Here is a 17,663-nt window from a genome sequence, read left to right as displayed (position 1 = left end):
ACGCCTGGCTTGTCCCTGCGTCATGGTTTGTAGTCTTTAAACACAACTTTTTGTTTTTTATATTTGCACAAATTTTTTTAAATAAGACGAATGATCAAACGTTACAAGAAAAAAATAATGAATATCTTTTATATTAGGGGACGGAGGTAGTACTTCACTTCGAAGACTGCCTCTCCACCAATTCTACTACAGCTACAGTGTAAGGAGTAGTAGGAAATAGGAATATATCTTGTCCCTTGGATCTGATCAAATAGATGGCCCACATTGATTTGAAGGTACTTTAGAAAAAGAAAACTCATCTTGTAAAGGCTACAGTGATAGCTCTTACCATCTATATTAACACAAATGCGGCCCTAATAGAGGTTGAACATTTCCTTTGGATAATAAAGTAAGTCACAAATAAAACAAATAATAATTTTAAAGTTTTTTTAATAAGATGAATGGTCCAATAGTACAAACAAAATGTTAAAATCCTTTATATTAAAGGATGGAGGGAGTAGATGGTATTGCTGGATAAGATATGCAGCTAACTAGGAATTACAATCATCATATCCAGCCATGCCATGTGGTTACAATCTACAAGTGATAAGATCACATTACATATCATTTTATCTAACAATGGGCACATTTGATTTTTTTTCTCCATCCTGCACTCAAATCTCCAAAGCGAACCCGACAACAAAAAAAATATAAAGTTTTCGCCTGATTTTCTATCGCCTAAATTTTTTTAAAAATATTAATTTTGTTTTTATCTGTGTAAGTTTAATTTGAACTTACATTTTTTGGAGTGATATATTATAATTTTTTTTGGGGTAAGGTTCATCTTGAGTTCTTGACATCAAACCAAAGACCAATATTACAATACTTTTTCACCCAACAGGAGTACTACAAGAACTAAAGAAAAGCACTAAACCCAAAATGATGGCTGAAACGTATAGTGACACAGACCCCTTGACATCGAACAAAGGACAGGTAGAAGGACGATGGTACACTAGCTCACTCGACTCGAGTAGGGAGCGTCGTGTGGTGTAGCTAGGCAACGCATCACCTCAGCTGAGCGGGTCGGCGGCGTCGAGGTCTTCTGGGTCTAGGAGTGTGGCCATGGCTGGTCCTCCCGAGGAATCCGGCATGGGACAGAAGAGCCCAGAGAATGGTGATGAGCTCCCCGCGGCAGACGAGGTGCGTCCTGTGCTTGGCTGCTCTGGTGGACGCCGCCAGGTGGAGGAGGAAGCCTGTCCAGAACTCTGCTAGCTCCCTCCACATCCTCTCCCTGTCTGTTTCATACGATTTCATCAGCTGAACCGCAAGCTTTGCACCCATTAGGACTATGGAATTCTCCATTGCGTCGTCGCCGTTTCCGGCCTCTTCTTGCGAATTGTTGTTTTCTTGGTGCCCTCCTCCTTCGATGGGCACAGGATCGCCATTGCCATCCTGCGCCTCGTCGATCTCGTCATCTTCCTCTCCCTGGTGTTCACTGATTGTGGTGGAAGAACCACCGTGAGTGGCAGGAGGATCCTCCTCTTGCTCCACTCGCTGCTTCTGCTGTTCCACCAGCTGCTTCTGCTTTTTCACCATCTCCTCGCCTTTCTTCCTCAGCTCCTCGTGCACGTCGTACAGTGATGATCTTCTGCTGAAACAGGCACGCATGGTTTCCCAACGCACCTCTCTGAAGACCATGCCATTGACAAGTCCATTGTCCGGGACAAGCCCCTTGGTAACCAGGTAGGCACAGTAGTTGGACAAAGTTGAAGCTGTTGCGTAGTGTGGCCACACAGCTTCTGGAGCCTCTGATCTGTCGACGAGTGGCCTTACCTGGAGCAAGGAGACCTTGGGTGCCATGTTCCTGCCGGAGAGGTTGATCTCGCAGATGCACGTCGCAATGTGCCACACAAGTATCCTGTGAGTGTCCGTCTCCAAGTCATCAACTGCCCATTTCAGCTCCTGAACGCGGTCTTCATCTGATCCAAACGCATTGTGGAAGTACGACTCAAGCCTCCTCGGACGGAGATGGATCGGACACCCTTTCAGAAGCTTGAACGAGTCGAGTAGAGCCTTCTTCACCACGGGTTCTGGCTTGGTAGTACTCGATGTTTTGCCCCAAAAGTAACGGATGGTATGGCTTCTGAACATGAACATCGGCCCCCAAACTCTGAATCTGAACCTCAGCCCGCAAATTCTGAATCCGAACCTCCCCCAAAATCTGAACCTGAACCTACTCAACCACCAAATTTTGAACACGAACCTCGGCCAAACGGGCGAGATCAGAAGGTTGTACTGGCCGATATTCTGGTTCCACTCGCCCCTGTTGATGAACCAGAACACCATCCTCGTCACCATCTCTACCAGCCGATGGCGCAGGCTGAGGCTCCTGACAGGCTTGCTTGTCACCGTCTCTACCAGCGGATGCCGCAAGCAGAGGCTCCTGACATGCTTGCACAGTATCAGAACCTTGGTCCACTGTGAGAAGACATAGAGGTAAATCTCCGAGATCTCCTTGCAAACGATGAGGGCGACAATGAGGCGGGTGATGAACACCCCATGGGTGATGGTGTTGCGGTCTGCTTGGTCCATCCTATCAGGTATGCGGCGAACGGGGTACGCGATGTACCCCGTGGCCGCGACCAACGACAGGGAGTGCAGCAGGGTCTTGGCCGGGAACCCGCCGCCGGCGAACATGGCGGCGTGCTTGCTGTAGAACAGGTCCTGTAGGAAAGACAGCTCCAGCGCCGCGACACGGAACGCCCTTTCGTAACCGGTGGCGCCATCTTGGAGTATGTAGTCGAACACGAGCTGCGCCGTCTTCTCTTGCCGGGCCTCGTGCAATGGGAGGTCGTAGAACCGACGGCGCAGCAGCTTGTACAGAGCAAAAGACAGGCAGACATCCCTGTTGCCAGAGCAGCCGAGAATTCTACTCTGGCTGCTGCTGCTGCTGCTGCTGGCAACAACTCTCCATATCTTGTCAAGAGTGACCAGCTTGTCATGTCCCGGGTCCAGCCGGATCCTGTACTGAGCAGGTGTTGCCGTTCCTGCTCGTCGTCCCTCCTCGTCTTCCCCGATGACTAGGTATCTGTACTGCTGCATCATCTCCATCTCCTCGTTACCGTTCACCACCGGCACGTCAAGCGTGTGTTCGTACCTCATGTAGTCGCTGACCAGCCTTGTGTTCTCCTGGTTGAAGTCGGACGCCTTGTCGGAGGAGAAGAAGTAGGAGATGATGCGAAGCGAATTCAGGGACCAGATGATCCAGAGAGGGATCTTGAGAAGCAACAGGGTTTGGAGCCGGATGAGGTTGGCCGCCCACAGGGAGGACATGAGGTCAAGAATGGGGAGCTGCTTGGATCGGCTGTAGGGGCGGCCAATCTTGACGCTGTACTGCAGGGTGACCAGCAGCACAGCCCACACCTGGAAGTAGTCGTTCACCTTCGCCGCCGACAGCTGCATCAGGCCCATGGTGTACTGCACCATGGCGTAGTTGAGCATCTCGATGATTTGGATGGTCGCCACCATGGATCTGTCGGCGTTCCATGGACCGAAGAAGTCCAAGACGAACCTCGACACCAGCAAGAGCGTTGTCATCAACACCCACAGCTCCACGCTCGCCATGCCAGTCACCTTGTCCATCTTGAAGAGCCTTCTCATGAAAGAGAAGATTGATCTTGCTGCCATCTCTACAAACAGAGACATCTTAGCTCCCTCCCTCACTGCCGCCTCTCTCCTTCTCCACACAGCTTAATTCACAGGGAAGTTGCCAACTGAATTTACATACAGTAGACCTTCTCCTACAGTCTAGGCAAATTTCACTTCTATCAGAAGCTAGCTTCTCCTACGGTTGGTCTGCTACCTGTGTCAACAACGAAGTTCGAACTAACACAAGCCAAAACTCGTTCTTCTCTTTCACTCCCATATGCAATTATATATTATTGCTACCTCGAGTCCAATAAAATACTCCCTCCGTTTCAAAATGTTTGACACCATTGACTTTTTAAGTATATGTTTGACCGTTCGTCTTATTAAAAAAATTTGTGAAATATGTAAAACTATATGTGTACATGAAAGTATATTTAACAATGAATCAAATGATATGAAAAGAATAAATAATTACTTAAATTTTTTGAATAAAACGAATGGTCAAACACGTACTAAAAAGTCAACGGTGTCAAACATTTTGGAACGGAGGGAGTAACATTATGGAATCCCTATAGTCAACATAAATTAATTTTGTTATATAGTGTTCCTTACAAATATGACAATTTAATCACATTGCCAAGTCTGTCATAACAAAAGTTTTCAATATCACACTTGTACAATTTGTTTGTATTTGTACAAAAGAATTAAAATCTTGCTAATTCTAAAAAGAATAATCTTACCGCATTCTTTTTTTTTTGCTGCAAGGAGTAATTATGTCTGTTTTACTATTTTTCTGTCACCTCAAATTTTATTAGCTGGTGCTCAACTAGACTTGCATAATTAAAAGATTGCACACCTCAGTAGCTTTTGTGTAGCTGGTGCTCACCTCAACTAGACTTTTTTTTGCTGCAACTAGTTTTATATGTTTTGTATTTATTTAGTTGCTTTATTTTTTTTGTTATCTTTATAATATGTTGTTTCATATAAAGTAAGATCTCTACACCCAATACAATTTTATAAATAAAGTTTAAAACATTTATTTAATGGATATCTATTATATTATTAAAACATCTTTGAAAAGATGCACCACGTTCGCTGTGGGGGCTAGAAATTCTCACATTAATCGGAGAAAAAGAGAAAAATATAGACCACTAGATCATAGTAAATCTAGATCTCAAAGGTTGAGATTTAATGAGTAAAATTTTGGAAATATACTGTTGTTCCACATAAGCACTATAGAAGCGGACATGTTAGTATGAGTGTGTTGTATAGTAGTAGCATCAGGACACCAGACTCTATTTGGAAAGGAACATAACTTAGCAAAAGGAAGGAACATAACTTAGCAAAAGGAAACAGAACCAGAGTAAGGTTTCATGTGAGGCAGCAGTAAAATAGTAGTACCGCGCGCGTATAATCCTATCATTGTTTTTAACAGTGATTTACGCCTTCCAATAAATACCAGGGCACTAGGCATAAAAAGAAACAAATAATTGGCAAAAAAAAAATTAACGGGCACACTAAAACTAACAAAAGAACATGTGCATTATCACCAGATCTTGATTGTTTCTATGTTTCTTTTGCATATTCTTAAAAAAATCCTTTAAATTCAAAATACAAATATAATAAAAACTCAATCCGGATGCTAGAAATTACCACATTAACCATGGAAAAAAAGAAAAATATAATAAATTCTGAAATTAGAAAAAAAAGAGTTCAACTATAAATACAATTTATAAATAACCAAAATTTGTAATAAAAATAAAGACTATTGAAAGAAGAGACCATCCAGAACACATGACGAGATTAATTAAAAATTCAGAATAACAAATAAAATAAATTTCAAAAATATAAAAATAATTATAAGAGTTAAAGTAGGAATATAATTTTGTAAATAAAACTTATCGGAATGAAAATATGGAATTTTCAAAAAAATAAAGTTCATATAGAACACAACGATGACAAATAACAGATGATAATAAAGAGGGGAGAAGCAGCGTGCATGTAAAGAGTAGAGTGGTGACGGTTGATTGGGCATCTAAAAACTACTAACAAAACTCTAAATAGAATCCCAATTATGATTAAAAGGAGGGATGACGGACAGGCCGTTAACCAACACAGTCAAGGCGGTTGGCGGGACGCCTAAAAGGTAAAAAATAAATGACAATGATAATCATGTTTGATTTTAATATCTCAATGACAACAAAGAGGGGAGGCAACGTACAACGTGGTAAAGTTGTGGATGGTTTAGTGGGACTTCTAGAAAGTAAAAAAAATGAACCCAAAATTATAATTATGTTCAATTTTTAAAATCTCAATAACAATAAAATAAAAAGATGAGGCAGCAGATGGGCTATAGAGAAGTATAGTAGCAGCGCATTTGACAGGACTTCTAAATATTATAAAAATGAAACTCAACGAGAAAGTAAACTCTAAAAACTATATGGTCCAATTTTTAAAGGTTCGAAACTTTTAAAAAGTAAAATAAAAAACAATAATAATCATGTTCGATTTTAAAATCTCAATAACAATAAAGATGAGAGGCAGCGGGCGAGCCACAAAAGAGTACAGTGGTAAAGCCGCTGACGGTTTGGCAGGACTTCTAGAAAGTAAAAAATGAAGGCAAACATTTGATTTTTAAAATGCCAATAACAATAAAGAGAGAAGGCAGTTAACGAGCCGTAGAGGAGTATAGTGATAGCATTTAACGAGACTTCTAAACATTAAAAAAACCAAAACCCAATAAGACAATAAACTCTAAAAGCTATAATGTCCAATTTTTAAAGGTTCCAAAGAGAATGAATAGAAGTAGTGGTAGATCGATCGAACAAGCAAATAGAAAAGGATGATAGAAGTAAACGTTAGTAACCGGTGTGACTTTTAAAAACTATAAAATTAGAAACATAGAGATGATAAGGTTTGGTCTTTCAAAATCTTAAGACGATGAGTTATCTATTTAATAAATTTCAAGAAAAAACATGTTTAAAAATAGATAATTTTGTATTGATGCTAGCCGCGCAATTGCGCGGGCCACCCAGCTAGTTAACATATATGCTTAAGAAGTTACTGATGTGAGGGCAGCTAGGGGATGGGGTACTTAATTTAATGGATCCCACCCCCTCATTCGTCTGCGAACTCCCACACGCAAAGGTGACGAACCAACAGCACCCATTCAAGTTCCTAGCCCCCGGGCGTAGCAATAGCATGTAAGGAGAGAAGCATTGAGGAGAGGAAGGGAGAAGCTTAGAGGAGGAGCTGATGGCAGGTGGCTCGCCAGCCGGCTAGACACCGGCGACGCACGTCCCCTCTCCGCCTCGATACCAAGTACCCGGAGTACCTGACCTAATACCTACAGGTACCAAACCTAATACTTGGGTACCGTCTGGTAGGTAGCAGACCTGATACCTCTAGGTACTAGGAACTAGTACTTGGGTACCTAGGCTATTACTTGTGGGTATAAGCCGTGGTATTCCTAGGTATCAAGATTGATACATGCAGGTGTTGGCCGAGGATATTGCGTCGCACGACGTACCTACACACCACGTTGTTGGCGAGTAGCTTGATGAGCTAGAGAGGAGCACGATGGCTGCACCACTACTACATTGGCATCCAACCGAAGCTCCAGATCTAATCTTTTCTATGTCCTCCTCCATTGGGTCTACTAGGAAGAATGAAGATGTGAGGACCCTTGTTAGGGAGAACAACATATCCATTCCCCACAACCGCAAGGAACCCGACCACCACCCACGGCCACCAGGAACCCAACCATCACTGCATAGGCCACTTAGGGTGCACGAAGCAGTGGTGGGAGTGGAGAGTAGGAGGATAAATAAGCTCTCTCACTTTTGCGAGATCGATTAAGGGGCTATTTGGTTCATATACTAAGATTGTCTAGGTTTGCTATACTTTTTCCTTTTTTTTTTACCAAACTTGCCAAAGGTGGAGCCATCAAAATCTTAGACAAAGTGAAACCATACCACACTTTTCGGACCTAGATTGCAGAAGAAGAATCTTGCCATACTAGCTTGTGTCAGTCAAACAAACACTCATCTAACATGATCAAACTTGTCTAGCTAACTACAAGTGTAGCAACTTATGGACATCAAACAAATAGCCTCTTACATACCGCTACGTATATTAATTGTTGTTGTCTGACATATAGCTCTGGAAAATTATTTTAAACTCTTCAAGAGATGTCCTCTTATTGCCTCAAAAATACTACAAACAATTATTACGAATTGATATATCAGATATAAACCATACCATAAAATCTCCACATATACATCAAACAAAATATATAAATTTGCATCCTGAACAACATCTGCACCTACTCACAACAGAATTTGCTTTTCTTGTCTTCTCACTAGGTATATTGAGTTTTGACTTGATTTTTTTTTAGCGATAGATACATTATTTCTACTCTGTGTTGCTCCCTTTTTTTCCCCATACATATACGCACTATACATTGAAGGGGTATACATATGCAAAAGGAGCCCTATACATTGAAGGGGTATACATGTGCAAAAGGAGCCCGCACTTAGGGAGTATACGTATAAATGTGTAACGTTGCTACTTAGAAACCAAATCTTAATTTAAAACTAGACCCCAAAACGCTCACACACGACAAAATGAAAACTTCAGTCAGATCATGGTACAGAGATAAAATTAAGGGTAGGCACATCAAAAACAGAGATCAACATCCAACCAAGCTCATATACATATTATATAATACGATAAACAAGCTAGCATGGATTTACGGCGTGGCGGGCACGTGCAAAACCATGTGCAGATGTGCTTCCAAGAAGACCGCAATAGATCTTGATCTTTCCCTTTTTATCTTTTATCAACTAGCAGTATTCAAAGACTATTTAGCCTTGAAGTTGAGCTTGTACTATTTTTCTTCTCAAGGCTGTGTTATAATGTGAAAGTTCCCAACTTATACTCGATCATTTTCCATGTGCACATTTCCCAAACTGCTAAATAATGCGTTTTTTTGTAAAAAAAAATTCTACATGAAAGTTACTTAAAAAATCGTATTATTTTAGATAATAATGAATTAATCATATGTTAATGAGCAACCCCGTTTTTCATACATGGAGGAGAGGTACCCGAACACAACTTTTAAAAGTTTTACAAGAAGGAACCAAGAGTTTTCCTTAGGAGGTACCAAGAGGATTGTCGTTAGTAAGTTTTCAAACAACACTCAAGTCTACAACTGGTATAGGACACGGTACTCTTCTCCATACCAAAGAAGCCGAAGTCCTTGCGTAGGAGTGGGTTAGCCATCTCGTCCCGAGTTATTAGTACACACATGTGTGACATTGTCGTCTCCCACATGACCTTTGTTAGTTGTGTGCGCCATGTGCATGTATAACAGGGTCCCACACTTGTACGTGGGTGCTAGGGGAACTTGAGTCTCCCCTCACTATTGATAGAAGGAGAGAGGGGAGGAAGGGGACTGGAGGAGAAAGGAGATGAGTCCTCTCTGATCTTATTCTGGATCCACCCTGTGATAGACGGCTCGGACAACAAGTCGCGTAACAGACGTGTAGGCATCATCTCCTGTTCGGTAATTGGACTTTACTTCTTTTTTCTTGAGCTAGCTACTTTGGTTTCTCTATTTTACCGAAACCGATCTTAACATAAGTCAAAGAAACCAAGCCGAGCAGAACGAAAAAAACTGAACATCCACCACTAATGGCGGCGATCAAGTGAGAAAGTATGTTTTTGAGATAAATCTATCTACATACTTCCTTCGTTTTTGAATAGTCGACGCCGTTACTTTTTTGACACATGTTTGATTATTCATCTTATTTAAAATTTTGTGCCAATGTATAAGATATAAATCATGATTAGTGATAAAACAACTCACAGTGATAAATCATGCTTAAATGATTAAATACCTAAATACTTTTAGCGATAAAACAATAAAGTAATTATAATTTACTTTGTTGTGATCACAACAACGTAAATTAAAATTACATAAAATTTTTTAAATAAGACGAATGGTTAAAAATGTATCAAAAATTAACAGCGTCATCTATTGAAAAATGAAGGCAATATATATACATATGATTCATACAAACAACATTTAAAAAGCATCGATGCCCAGCTATTTTTAAAGTTAGGCTAAAAGCATTTGTTTTCCTGACTGGAGCAATAGTTTTCCCCCAAGTCAACTATCTTCGTGGAAGAAACACCAGGAAAAGCAATAGTTGCGCCGGTAGCACATGTATATATATTCTTGTCAGTAAATTAGCCGCGCGGTTGCAGGTCCAATTTTTTTTAGTTACGAGGAATTAATATACTATACCATCATCTGGATCACACAACTGACCGACGGAGCTGAGAAATTATTTTGTTTGAGCATAGTCGGAAGTAGAGAATTTATTGTTCATCGATCCGATCATATGGGGATATAGACAACTACCTAAATACACACACTAAATTGACTACTGGACGGTCAAGATCGAAACGAATTGATAATGATAAACGAAGACTACAACCTAGAGAAGCAAACTTACTACTGTAGTTCAATTTTGCAATGATTTCGCGGTGAAGGTATACGTAGCTACTGTCTATGATTCCACCCAATGCATTCTAACTTAACTTACCCAACCTATATAGGGTAACATCTCGTCTCTCTAAAACAGGGGTCGCCTGGAATTGGCAAGCATACGTTCCACACCGATCATCCGTATATCTGGATCCAGGCATCGTCGATCATCAGCTGCTAGCTAGGTGCGAGAAGCAGATCGAGTCGAGGTACGAGTTGCTCACCACTTCACCGTACCTGGTCAAATGTATCGATCTAAGTCGTTCTTGAGTATTTTGCGTTGTATGATTGGATCATTCACAAGCATGATACGTACTTTAGCTTTTCTAATTAATATCCAAAATCCAAGCGTGAATATAGAGGCCGGATTAATGAAAATCCATTTCTAAAAAAAAAACACACAAATCCACATTAACCCCCTCTTCCCAAATCCGCATTAACCCACTCTTCCCAGGAGTGGGCTCACATACACATAGCACCAACTTGAGAGTTCCAATTGGATCCAATGTATGCTTTGCATTGATTTGATACACCATAATTTCACCTTCTAAAAATCCTGATTCCCTGAAAAGGAGAAAACTGAGTCATATTCACCTCAAGTTGGAGAGAGACGACCCTCGAAATTCATACAGCAGTATCAAGCCAATGCTTATATGACCAAAACTCCTCCAAACATTGCAGTTTGGATATACCAAAATGTAGGAAATACCAGACACTTGGCCGGATTTCCATAATTAAGCATGTATACATCTTCCTCAAAACACTGCAGTATGGATGCACCAAATGGCCTTAGAGAAATATCACACACTTGATTTCCATAATTGAGCATATGCCTTCATACAAAATCAGAAAATTTAGCCAAACAATACATAAATTTGATGACACCCTTTCTACACAGTGATATTTTGTTCAAACCCAGTTCATGTTTTCTTTTAACGAACCGGTACTTAGAGTGTTGCATATAGTAGGAGTAAAAGGAGTTGCACAAGTACAGAAAACCATACAAAGAAAAAAATCCAATGAATTGTAAAACATCCAATATAGATTTTTTTTAACGAATCGGCACATATGAGTATGAACAAATGTGCCAATTTCCTTTTAACTAAAATCCATGCTTATTGTAAACATCCAATGAATTGGCCTTGCAGGGTCTGACTCTAAGGGCCAGCATACAGAGAAGCGAGGAAAGAAAAATGATTGGCCTCCATGAGATCCGTGATCTGGTGTCATCGCTGTTTGTCATGCTGAACCAGAAGAAGTTTATCCTGTTTCGGATCGAGTTCCTGGTGGTACTGGTCACAGTGTTGTTCCTTGTGATGTTCATCATGGACATTTTTCGTCGCCACATCCACAATGCGACCATGAAAGCCATCTTTACCATCCTCGATGCTGTCTCTGACTCCATAGTCATATACCTGCTGGGAGCTATGAAAACTGCACCTTTCAAGAATCAACTGTTCCCCGTCTGGGCCCTTGTGCTTGTCAATTTTCGGTACAGTGTCGACTTCATCTCTGGTTATGGTGTTCCTGACAGTCGAGGGCGACGGTTCACAGAGTGGAGGAATGTGGTGAAGCTTCTTGGATCAGCATTCTTGAATTTGTCGCGCGGCTCCAAATTTGCGCTACCACTCTGGTGTCTTTGGGCTCTCCAGATGCTGAGGAGCTGGTACAGATTCCATTCACGTACTCTGGCCATCAATTCCAACTGGCATGGCAGGAGTTCAGAGCTCGTTTCAGAGTACATGCGTGAAGCTAACAACTGGAAACCTGAGGAATGCAGCCCAAGGACAATGGAAGGCTTCAAGTACTTAGTCTATGGAGAAAGGGTCAAGTTACAGAAACCTCGGTATGTTCTGAATATAAATAATAGAACTACCTCCTTACAAAAAGAAGATTTGGAAGCTACCAGTCAGCGAAGAAGCAGCGAGCGAGGCAACCACCACGCTACTAGTGGGTCCAAGACAATTACAAGATCATCTTTGATCACACTAGATAAGATTTGGGGATGTCACAGGCACCTGCTATGCTCCTGTGACAACATTCCCAGCCCCAACAATTCAGGGAGCATCATTCAAGGCAAGGACCAAAAGGATCTGTCCCTCGCCTTCGCATTGTCCAGGCTACTCCGTTGCAGGCTTGAGGATGTGAAGCTGCAAAGGGGCACCTTTCGCATAAATATAAATCTAGTCAAGAGGAGAATCATTGAAGAGAAGGATGCCAATCATGCCTTTGGGATCATGGAGCAGCAGCTGGCCTTCCTGAATGATTACTTCAGCACCCGCTATCCTATGGTCTTCTGGTCTGGTCTAACTTCGCTCTCCTGGAGCTTGCTTGCATCCATGGTGACATTTTGCGTTATATGCTGGCTTTCCATTGACATCCGTAAGGTCTATAAGCCCCCGGAGGGTGAGCTGGTTCATCTGAAGCAGGGTGTCAATGTGGACATGATCATCACATGGGTATTCATGTTGTTCATGCCGTTCAAGGAGATCTGGGAGATGGTTACTTACTTACTGTCAGATTGGACAAGATTACTCCTTGTGTGCATGTATGCGCGATGGGATGATGAGCGTACCAGAAACCGCTGCATGGAGAACCTAATATTATCCTTCTTCAAATCTAACATTATTGCTAACAGGTGGCATGGACAAATCGATCAATATGTCTTCCTGGAGTCATATGACGACAGACCCAGAATTTGGAATCTGATTCACAAGATATCTACAGGAATGGTTCCAAAGAAGGACAATGGGGCAAAACTCAGCAACCCCATTGATATTCCAGAATGTGTCAAACATGCCATCCTGGAGAAACTCAACTCTATAGACCTTACGGCCGGCCATCTGCCCAAGGTGGTTATCTCACTGCTTGATGATAAAAGGAAATGTTACCGATGGGCATGCTCTGAGCTTCAGACATGCACCCACACTATTCTTGTGTGGCACATAGCTACCAGCATCTGTGAGATTAAGCTTGCTAAAAACGAAGGTGTTGATTTAAGCAAACCAGGATTTTTGTGCTATCTATTATCGTGCTTCACAAATTGCTTCAGTTCCAGCTTGTATCTTATGGATGAAAAGAAATTGCCCGGTAAGCTGCAGGAAAGATATATCATCACGAATAGCTTGTCGCGATACTGTGCATATCTATTGGTTTCAAAGCCTGACCTGATCCCTGACAGCTTTTTTGTGCCCAATATGATTTTTCAAGAAGCCGTGACACTTGCTCACGATGATATTCTTAAAGGCTGTGAGTCTCTACAGGAAAGGTATGATAAATTGATGCCCAAAGAAAAGAACAATACCCAAAATGTTGGGGAAGAAAACATAAATGAAGATGTTCTGCGACAAGGGGCAAAATTGGCTGATAAACTGATGAAAGAGGAGAATGAAGACTCTTGGGAGATCCTATCTGGGGTATGGACAGAATTACTTATACACCTCGCCCCTAGTTGGAATGCATCAGCACATAAAAAATGCCTCGAGTCAGGAGGGGAGTTCATAACCCACATCTGGGCACTACTATGGCATTGTGGAATAGAGAAGAGCATGTTGTGGCCAGTGGAAGATGTGCCTGATAACAATGCCCCAGGAGCAACTCCGAATAACAATGCTGAAAACAGCAACGTTCAGCCTGTGCATGAGATGCAGCAAGCTGCAGGTGACAGACAACAAATGCCAACTACAACAACACCGAATGGAGGACACAGGTCAGGCTTGGCAAATGGGCAGGGAAATGTGGTTAGAAAGATGCAGAATATTGGGAACAGATGCTACTTCAATGCGGTATTGCAGAGCCTCCTCGCACTCAGTGAGCTGCGCAGCAGGATGTTAGAACAGGACCCTCCTCCAGGAAGAGCCCTTCATTTGGAATTGAAGAAGCTCTTCGTGGATACTATTAATTATAAAGAGAGTACGCTGGAGACCGAGAAGCTCTTCCAACTTATGTGCTCAAGGCATGAAGATATCAATCAGGGTGACATGGGGGACAGCAATCATGCCCTTCACTCCTTGTTAAATGATCTAATTAATGAGGAACCTGAGGGTATGCACTTCCCTTCCACAGTTAAGTCGCTCTTCAACGGCCAGGTGGTTAAATCTGTTTCCAGCATACAATGTGGGCACCATTCAATTACCACTGAGGCTCTTGTTCTTAGTCTAGCAATACCATCAAATGAGCCTGTATCAATGAAGGACTGCTTAGATTTATATACCACTGGGGAGATAGATGATTGGGAGTGTAAGGAATGTTCTGTTTCTGCTAATGAAAATGCCTCTGCAAGCCAAACAGATTCAACAGTTGATGACCAAACCGAGCAGCTGAACAGTGGAACACACCAAAAGGAGCAATTCAGCTATTCAGCTGGGAAGAAAATTATCACGCAAAATCAGCACCAAGGGAAGCTACCGTTGCTGGATTGCAATGCACGTCAAATGGATCAATACCACAACAAACCAAAGGAGGGAAAAAAGATAAGAAGAGTTGCAACAATTAAATATCGCATTAACAAGGCACCACCTGTACTAACCATTCAGCTGAAGAGATTTGAATTCGTTCACGATGATGGGTCAGGAAAGATCGAAGAACATGTGATCTTTCAGGAGACACTTGATATAACCGAATATATGGACACCAGGTATTAATACTTCTACTTAGTTGAATATAACATAGCTCATATTTTTTCAATACTGATCCAATATGATACACGATAAGATCATAGTGCCAATAACTTTGGTGATAACTTCTTCAAAAAAAAATATTTTTAACCATTATTCATTTCTCTGATGTTCAGATATCTGGACAATGAGTACAAATATTGCCTTGTAGCGGTAATTGTGCACGGAGGTCAAAAGTTGGATGACGGGCACTATTTTGCCTATGTAAGAGCAAGCAGGACTGGAGGCCAGAAGCGGGAGAGCAGTGACACTCATTCATGGTTTCTTGCAAATGATGAGAAGGTTGAAGAAGTTCTGTTCGAAAATGTATTAAAATGTGAGGCCTACATTCTTTTCTATGAAAGAGTTCCACACTCAAAGGTTAAAGGGAGTCTAGAAACACATACACAAACCAACCATGGATTTAGAGAAGCATGAACATGCAAAGTGGATAAGAAAGAGTAATATTCTTAAGAACGTCAAATGCCTTTCTCAGAAAAAGAAAAAGAATGCCAGATTTCCAATGACTGAAATGATTTTATGTTGGACAGCTGGATGATTCGTTTTGCTGTCAGCAATCATCACAATTTGATTTCCTACTTTTTGCGGGGATTCATTGTGCTTACTCCTACAGCATAAAGTGAAAATGTGAAAGGGCTTGGATCTTGGATAGTTAGCTCCATCCATTATATTGCTTTTTTTTACTTTAGTATTTGCAGCTCATTGTGGTCTATGACAGAATTTAAGTACCCCCCATTATGTAATGAGCTGTAAATACTAAAGCAAAAAAGAAAATTCTGGAAATACTTACATAGGTACCACAATATAATGAGTACCATTTTGTAAAAGAAAATAATTCTGTAGAAAACAGACTTATTAATGTATGTTCTTCAACAACACTATAGGGTTATACTCTCTCCGTTCCAAATTATAGGGTGCCCTCTTTTTAAGAAAAATCGAACTCAGTGAGTTTGACTAACAATCATACTAACCATAAATATGCTAAGTATTTTGCATGTTATATCTATCACTAGATTCATATTTTAAAGTACTTTCATATGATTCTAATTTCATATTTGTTGGGAACATAACATGGAATAAATTAATGGTTTATTGAAGACCATGTAAAAAAATATAAGCCTTATAATTTAGGACGGATGGAGTTTTCACTATGCGAGCGACAATTTATATTATTTACTAACAGTTAGGGGCAGCAAATGAGCAGTACAGAACAAGGACAAGTTTTTCTATGTGTAAATGATTTGTCTTTCCTTCAGTTATACTGTATGCATTACAGTCTAAAGGTTCTTATAGTTATATGTCAGACTCACCAACTGCGCACTACATGCTTGACCAGAGGGCACACATAACAGCATTTGGAAAACAAACCTAATACTGTCACATCTCATACTAAGTTTGTTTGTTTTGGACGGAGGGAATTTGCATCAACTAGACCTACAATCGGCCGCATAACATAAGCAATCAAGAAGTTTTTTTTTTCTTTTTTTGGTTGAGGACTTCCGTCGAACACCCAGCGTGCAAGAGACACGACACACAAATACGCCCCCCCCCCCCCCCCCCCCCCCCCCACACACACACACACACACACACACACAACAAAGGAGTAAAACGGGGGTGAGGATAGAGATAGACGGCGTACCAGTGATCTCCGCGGCGGGCAGCCCGCGACGCCATGGGTCTCCGCCGACGCTCCTCCCGCCCCGCCGCCGGATGGCCCATCTCCTCCTCCTCCTCCGGCGGGAAGGGACGGCCAACAACCGGTGAACAACTGAACCTTTCACTTTGCTCTTTTGTTTGTGTAAATATAAACAAATCAAGGGCTTGTTTCGAAAATTTGGAGCGATCGACCAGGGCCAAGGCGCCCTCAGCCCCTCGTATCCCACGAGCGAATGCAGACAATTGGTTCAATGTTCTTATTTTCAGATTGAAATCACGATATGATGCCGCTTCCGGTGTTTTGTTTCTTTTTTTTTTAACTGAAAAGGAGATCTTTCACTTTTCACATGCACGTTAGAATGTGCTTTCTTTTTTAATGACAATTGGAATGAACTAATGAATTTGAGAAGAGTTTGGCAAGATGTATGACAAGTCTTGCATGAATCAAGAAGGGGAAAGAAGAACAAAATCGGGAAAACAAATCTGTCAGTTGGGGAGAACTTGGACCAGAAATTGGCGATCCGGAACGGAATTCCTTTTAGATAAAAATAAAAATAATGACAGTAATAGGGGCATTCCGAGAATTGAACTCGGGACCTCTCGCACCCTAAGCGAGAATCATACCACTAGACCAAATGCCCTTTGTTTGCTTGATTTTTATAGCAAACTATAATATCAAAACTTCAGATTCAAAAACAGTATTATGCTGCGAGAGCCTCTGTGCTACATGCATCTTCACATGCCAAGTATGTACAAACTAACAGCAATACCAATCCTGGCATTTAGTGTCATTTCAGGCACAAACACAATACCTGAACCTCATGACCTCATCAAACTTGTGGTCCAAAACCTCATCTCTCCAGAGTCCAGACCACTGAAAATCATACAAACATATAGATAGCCTTCACATGCATTTCTCTCTCTGGAAAAGAAAAAACTTTGACATGCATTGCAAAAGGGATTTCAGATTGGGGATTCCGAGAATTGAACTCGGGACCTTTCGCTCCCTAAGCGAATATCTTACCACTAGACTAAATCCCCAGCTGTGCTATATGGAAATCTGCAAATTTTCATACATGAATATACATATGAATAATGTTCAAATTCTCTAGCCTGTTTGAGGTAGCAGCTCGATGAATTGGAGTAACGAC

At 41.4% G+C, this 17,663-nt stretch overlaps 2 protein-coding genes, 1 long non-coding RNA gene and 2 other non-coding genes across 5 annotated transcripts; 1 reads left to right on the top strand and 4 right to left on the bottom strand.

The window, feature by feature from the left end:
• Nucleotides 1-1,044: 1,044 nt before the first annotated feature.
• LOC127755814 (uncharacterized) lies at nucleotides 1,045-3,666 on the bottom strand. Its single transcript, XM_052281453.1, has one exon. It carries the CDS (start codon nucleotides 3,664-3,666, stop codon nucleotides 1,045-1,047), a length of 2,622 nt encoding a protein of 873 aa, XP_052137413.1.
• A 6,762-nt stretch (nucleotides 3,667-10,428) lies between these two features.
• Nucleotides 10,429-16,968, bottom strand: LOC127753873 (uncharacterized). Its single transcript, XR_008012718.1, has 2 exons — nucleotides 16,496-16,968; nucleotides 10,429-10,744 (listed from the first exon to the last, which is right to left on the bottom strand). It is a non-coding gene; the product is annotated as an uncharacterized LOC127753873 (long non-coding RNA).
• Nucleotides 10,778-15,876, top strand: LOC127753872 (uncharacterized). The gene is made up of 2 exons (XM_052279323.1): nucleotides 10,778-14,816; nucleotides 14,973-15,876. Exons 1-2 carry the CDS (start codon nucleotides 11,374-11,376, stop codon nucleotides 15,271-15,273), a joined length of 3,744 nt encoding a protein of 1,247 aa, XP_052135283.1. The 5' UTR covers nucleotides 10,778-11,373; the 3' UTR covers nucleotides 15,274-15,876.
• A 113-nt stretch (nucleotides 16,969-17,081) lies between the features above and the next one.
• TRNAP-AGG (transfer RNA proline (anticodon AGG)) lies at nucleotides 17,082-17,153 on the bottom strand. Its single transcript has one exon. It is a non-coding gene; the product is annotated as a tRNA-Pro (tRNA).
• Nucleotides 17,154-17,481: 328 nt separating this feature from the next.
• On the bottom strand, nucleotides 17,482-17,553 carry TRNAP-AGG (transfer RNA proline (anticodon AGG)). Its single transcript has one exon. It is a non-coding gene; the product is annotated as a tRNA-Pro (tRNA).
• Between the last annotated feature and the right edge of the window lie 110 nt (nucleotides 17,554-17,663).

The sequence above is a fragment of the Oryza glaberrima genome, chromosome 11, assembly GCF_000147395.1.
Source record: "Oryza glaberrima chromosome 11, OglaRS2, whole genome shotgun sequence".
Lineage (NCBI taxonomy): Eukaryota > Viridiplantae > Streptophyta > Magnoliopsida > Poales > Poaceae > Oryza > Oryza glaberrima.
The sequence above is the reverse complement of the archived record's forward strand: the minus strand, read 5'-3'. Positions and strand labels throughout refer to the sequence as shown.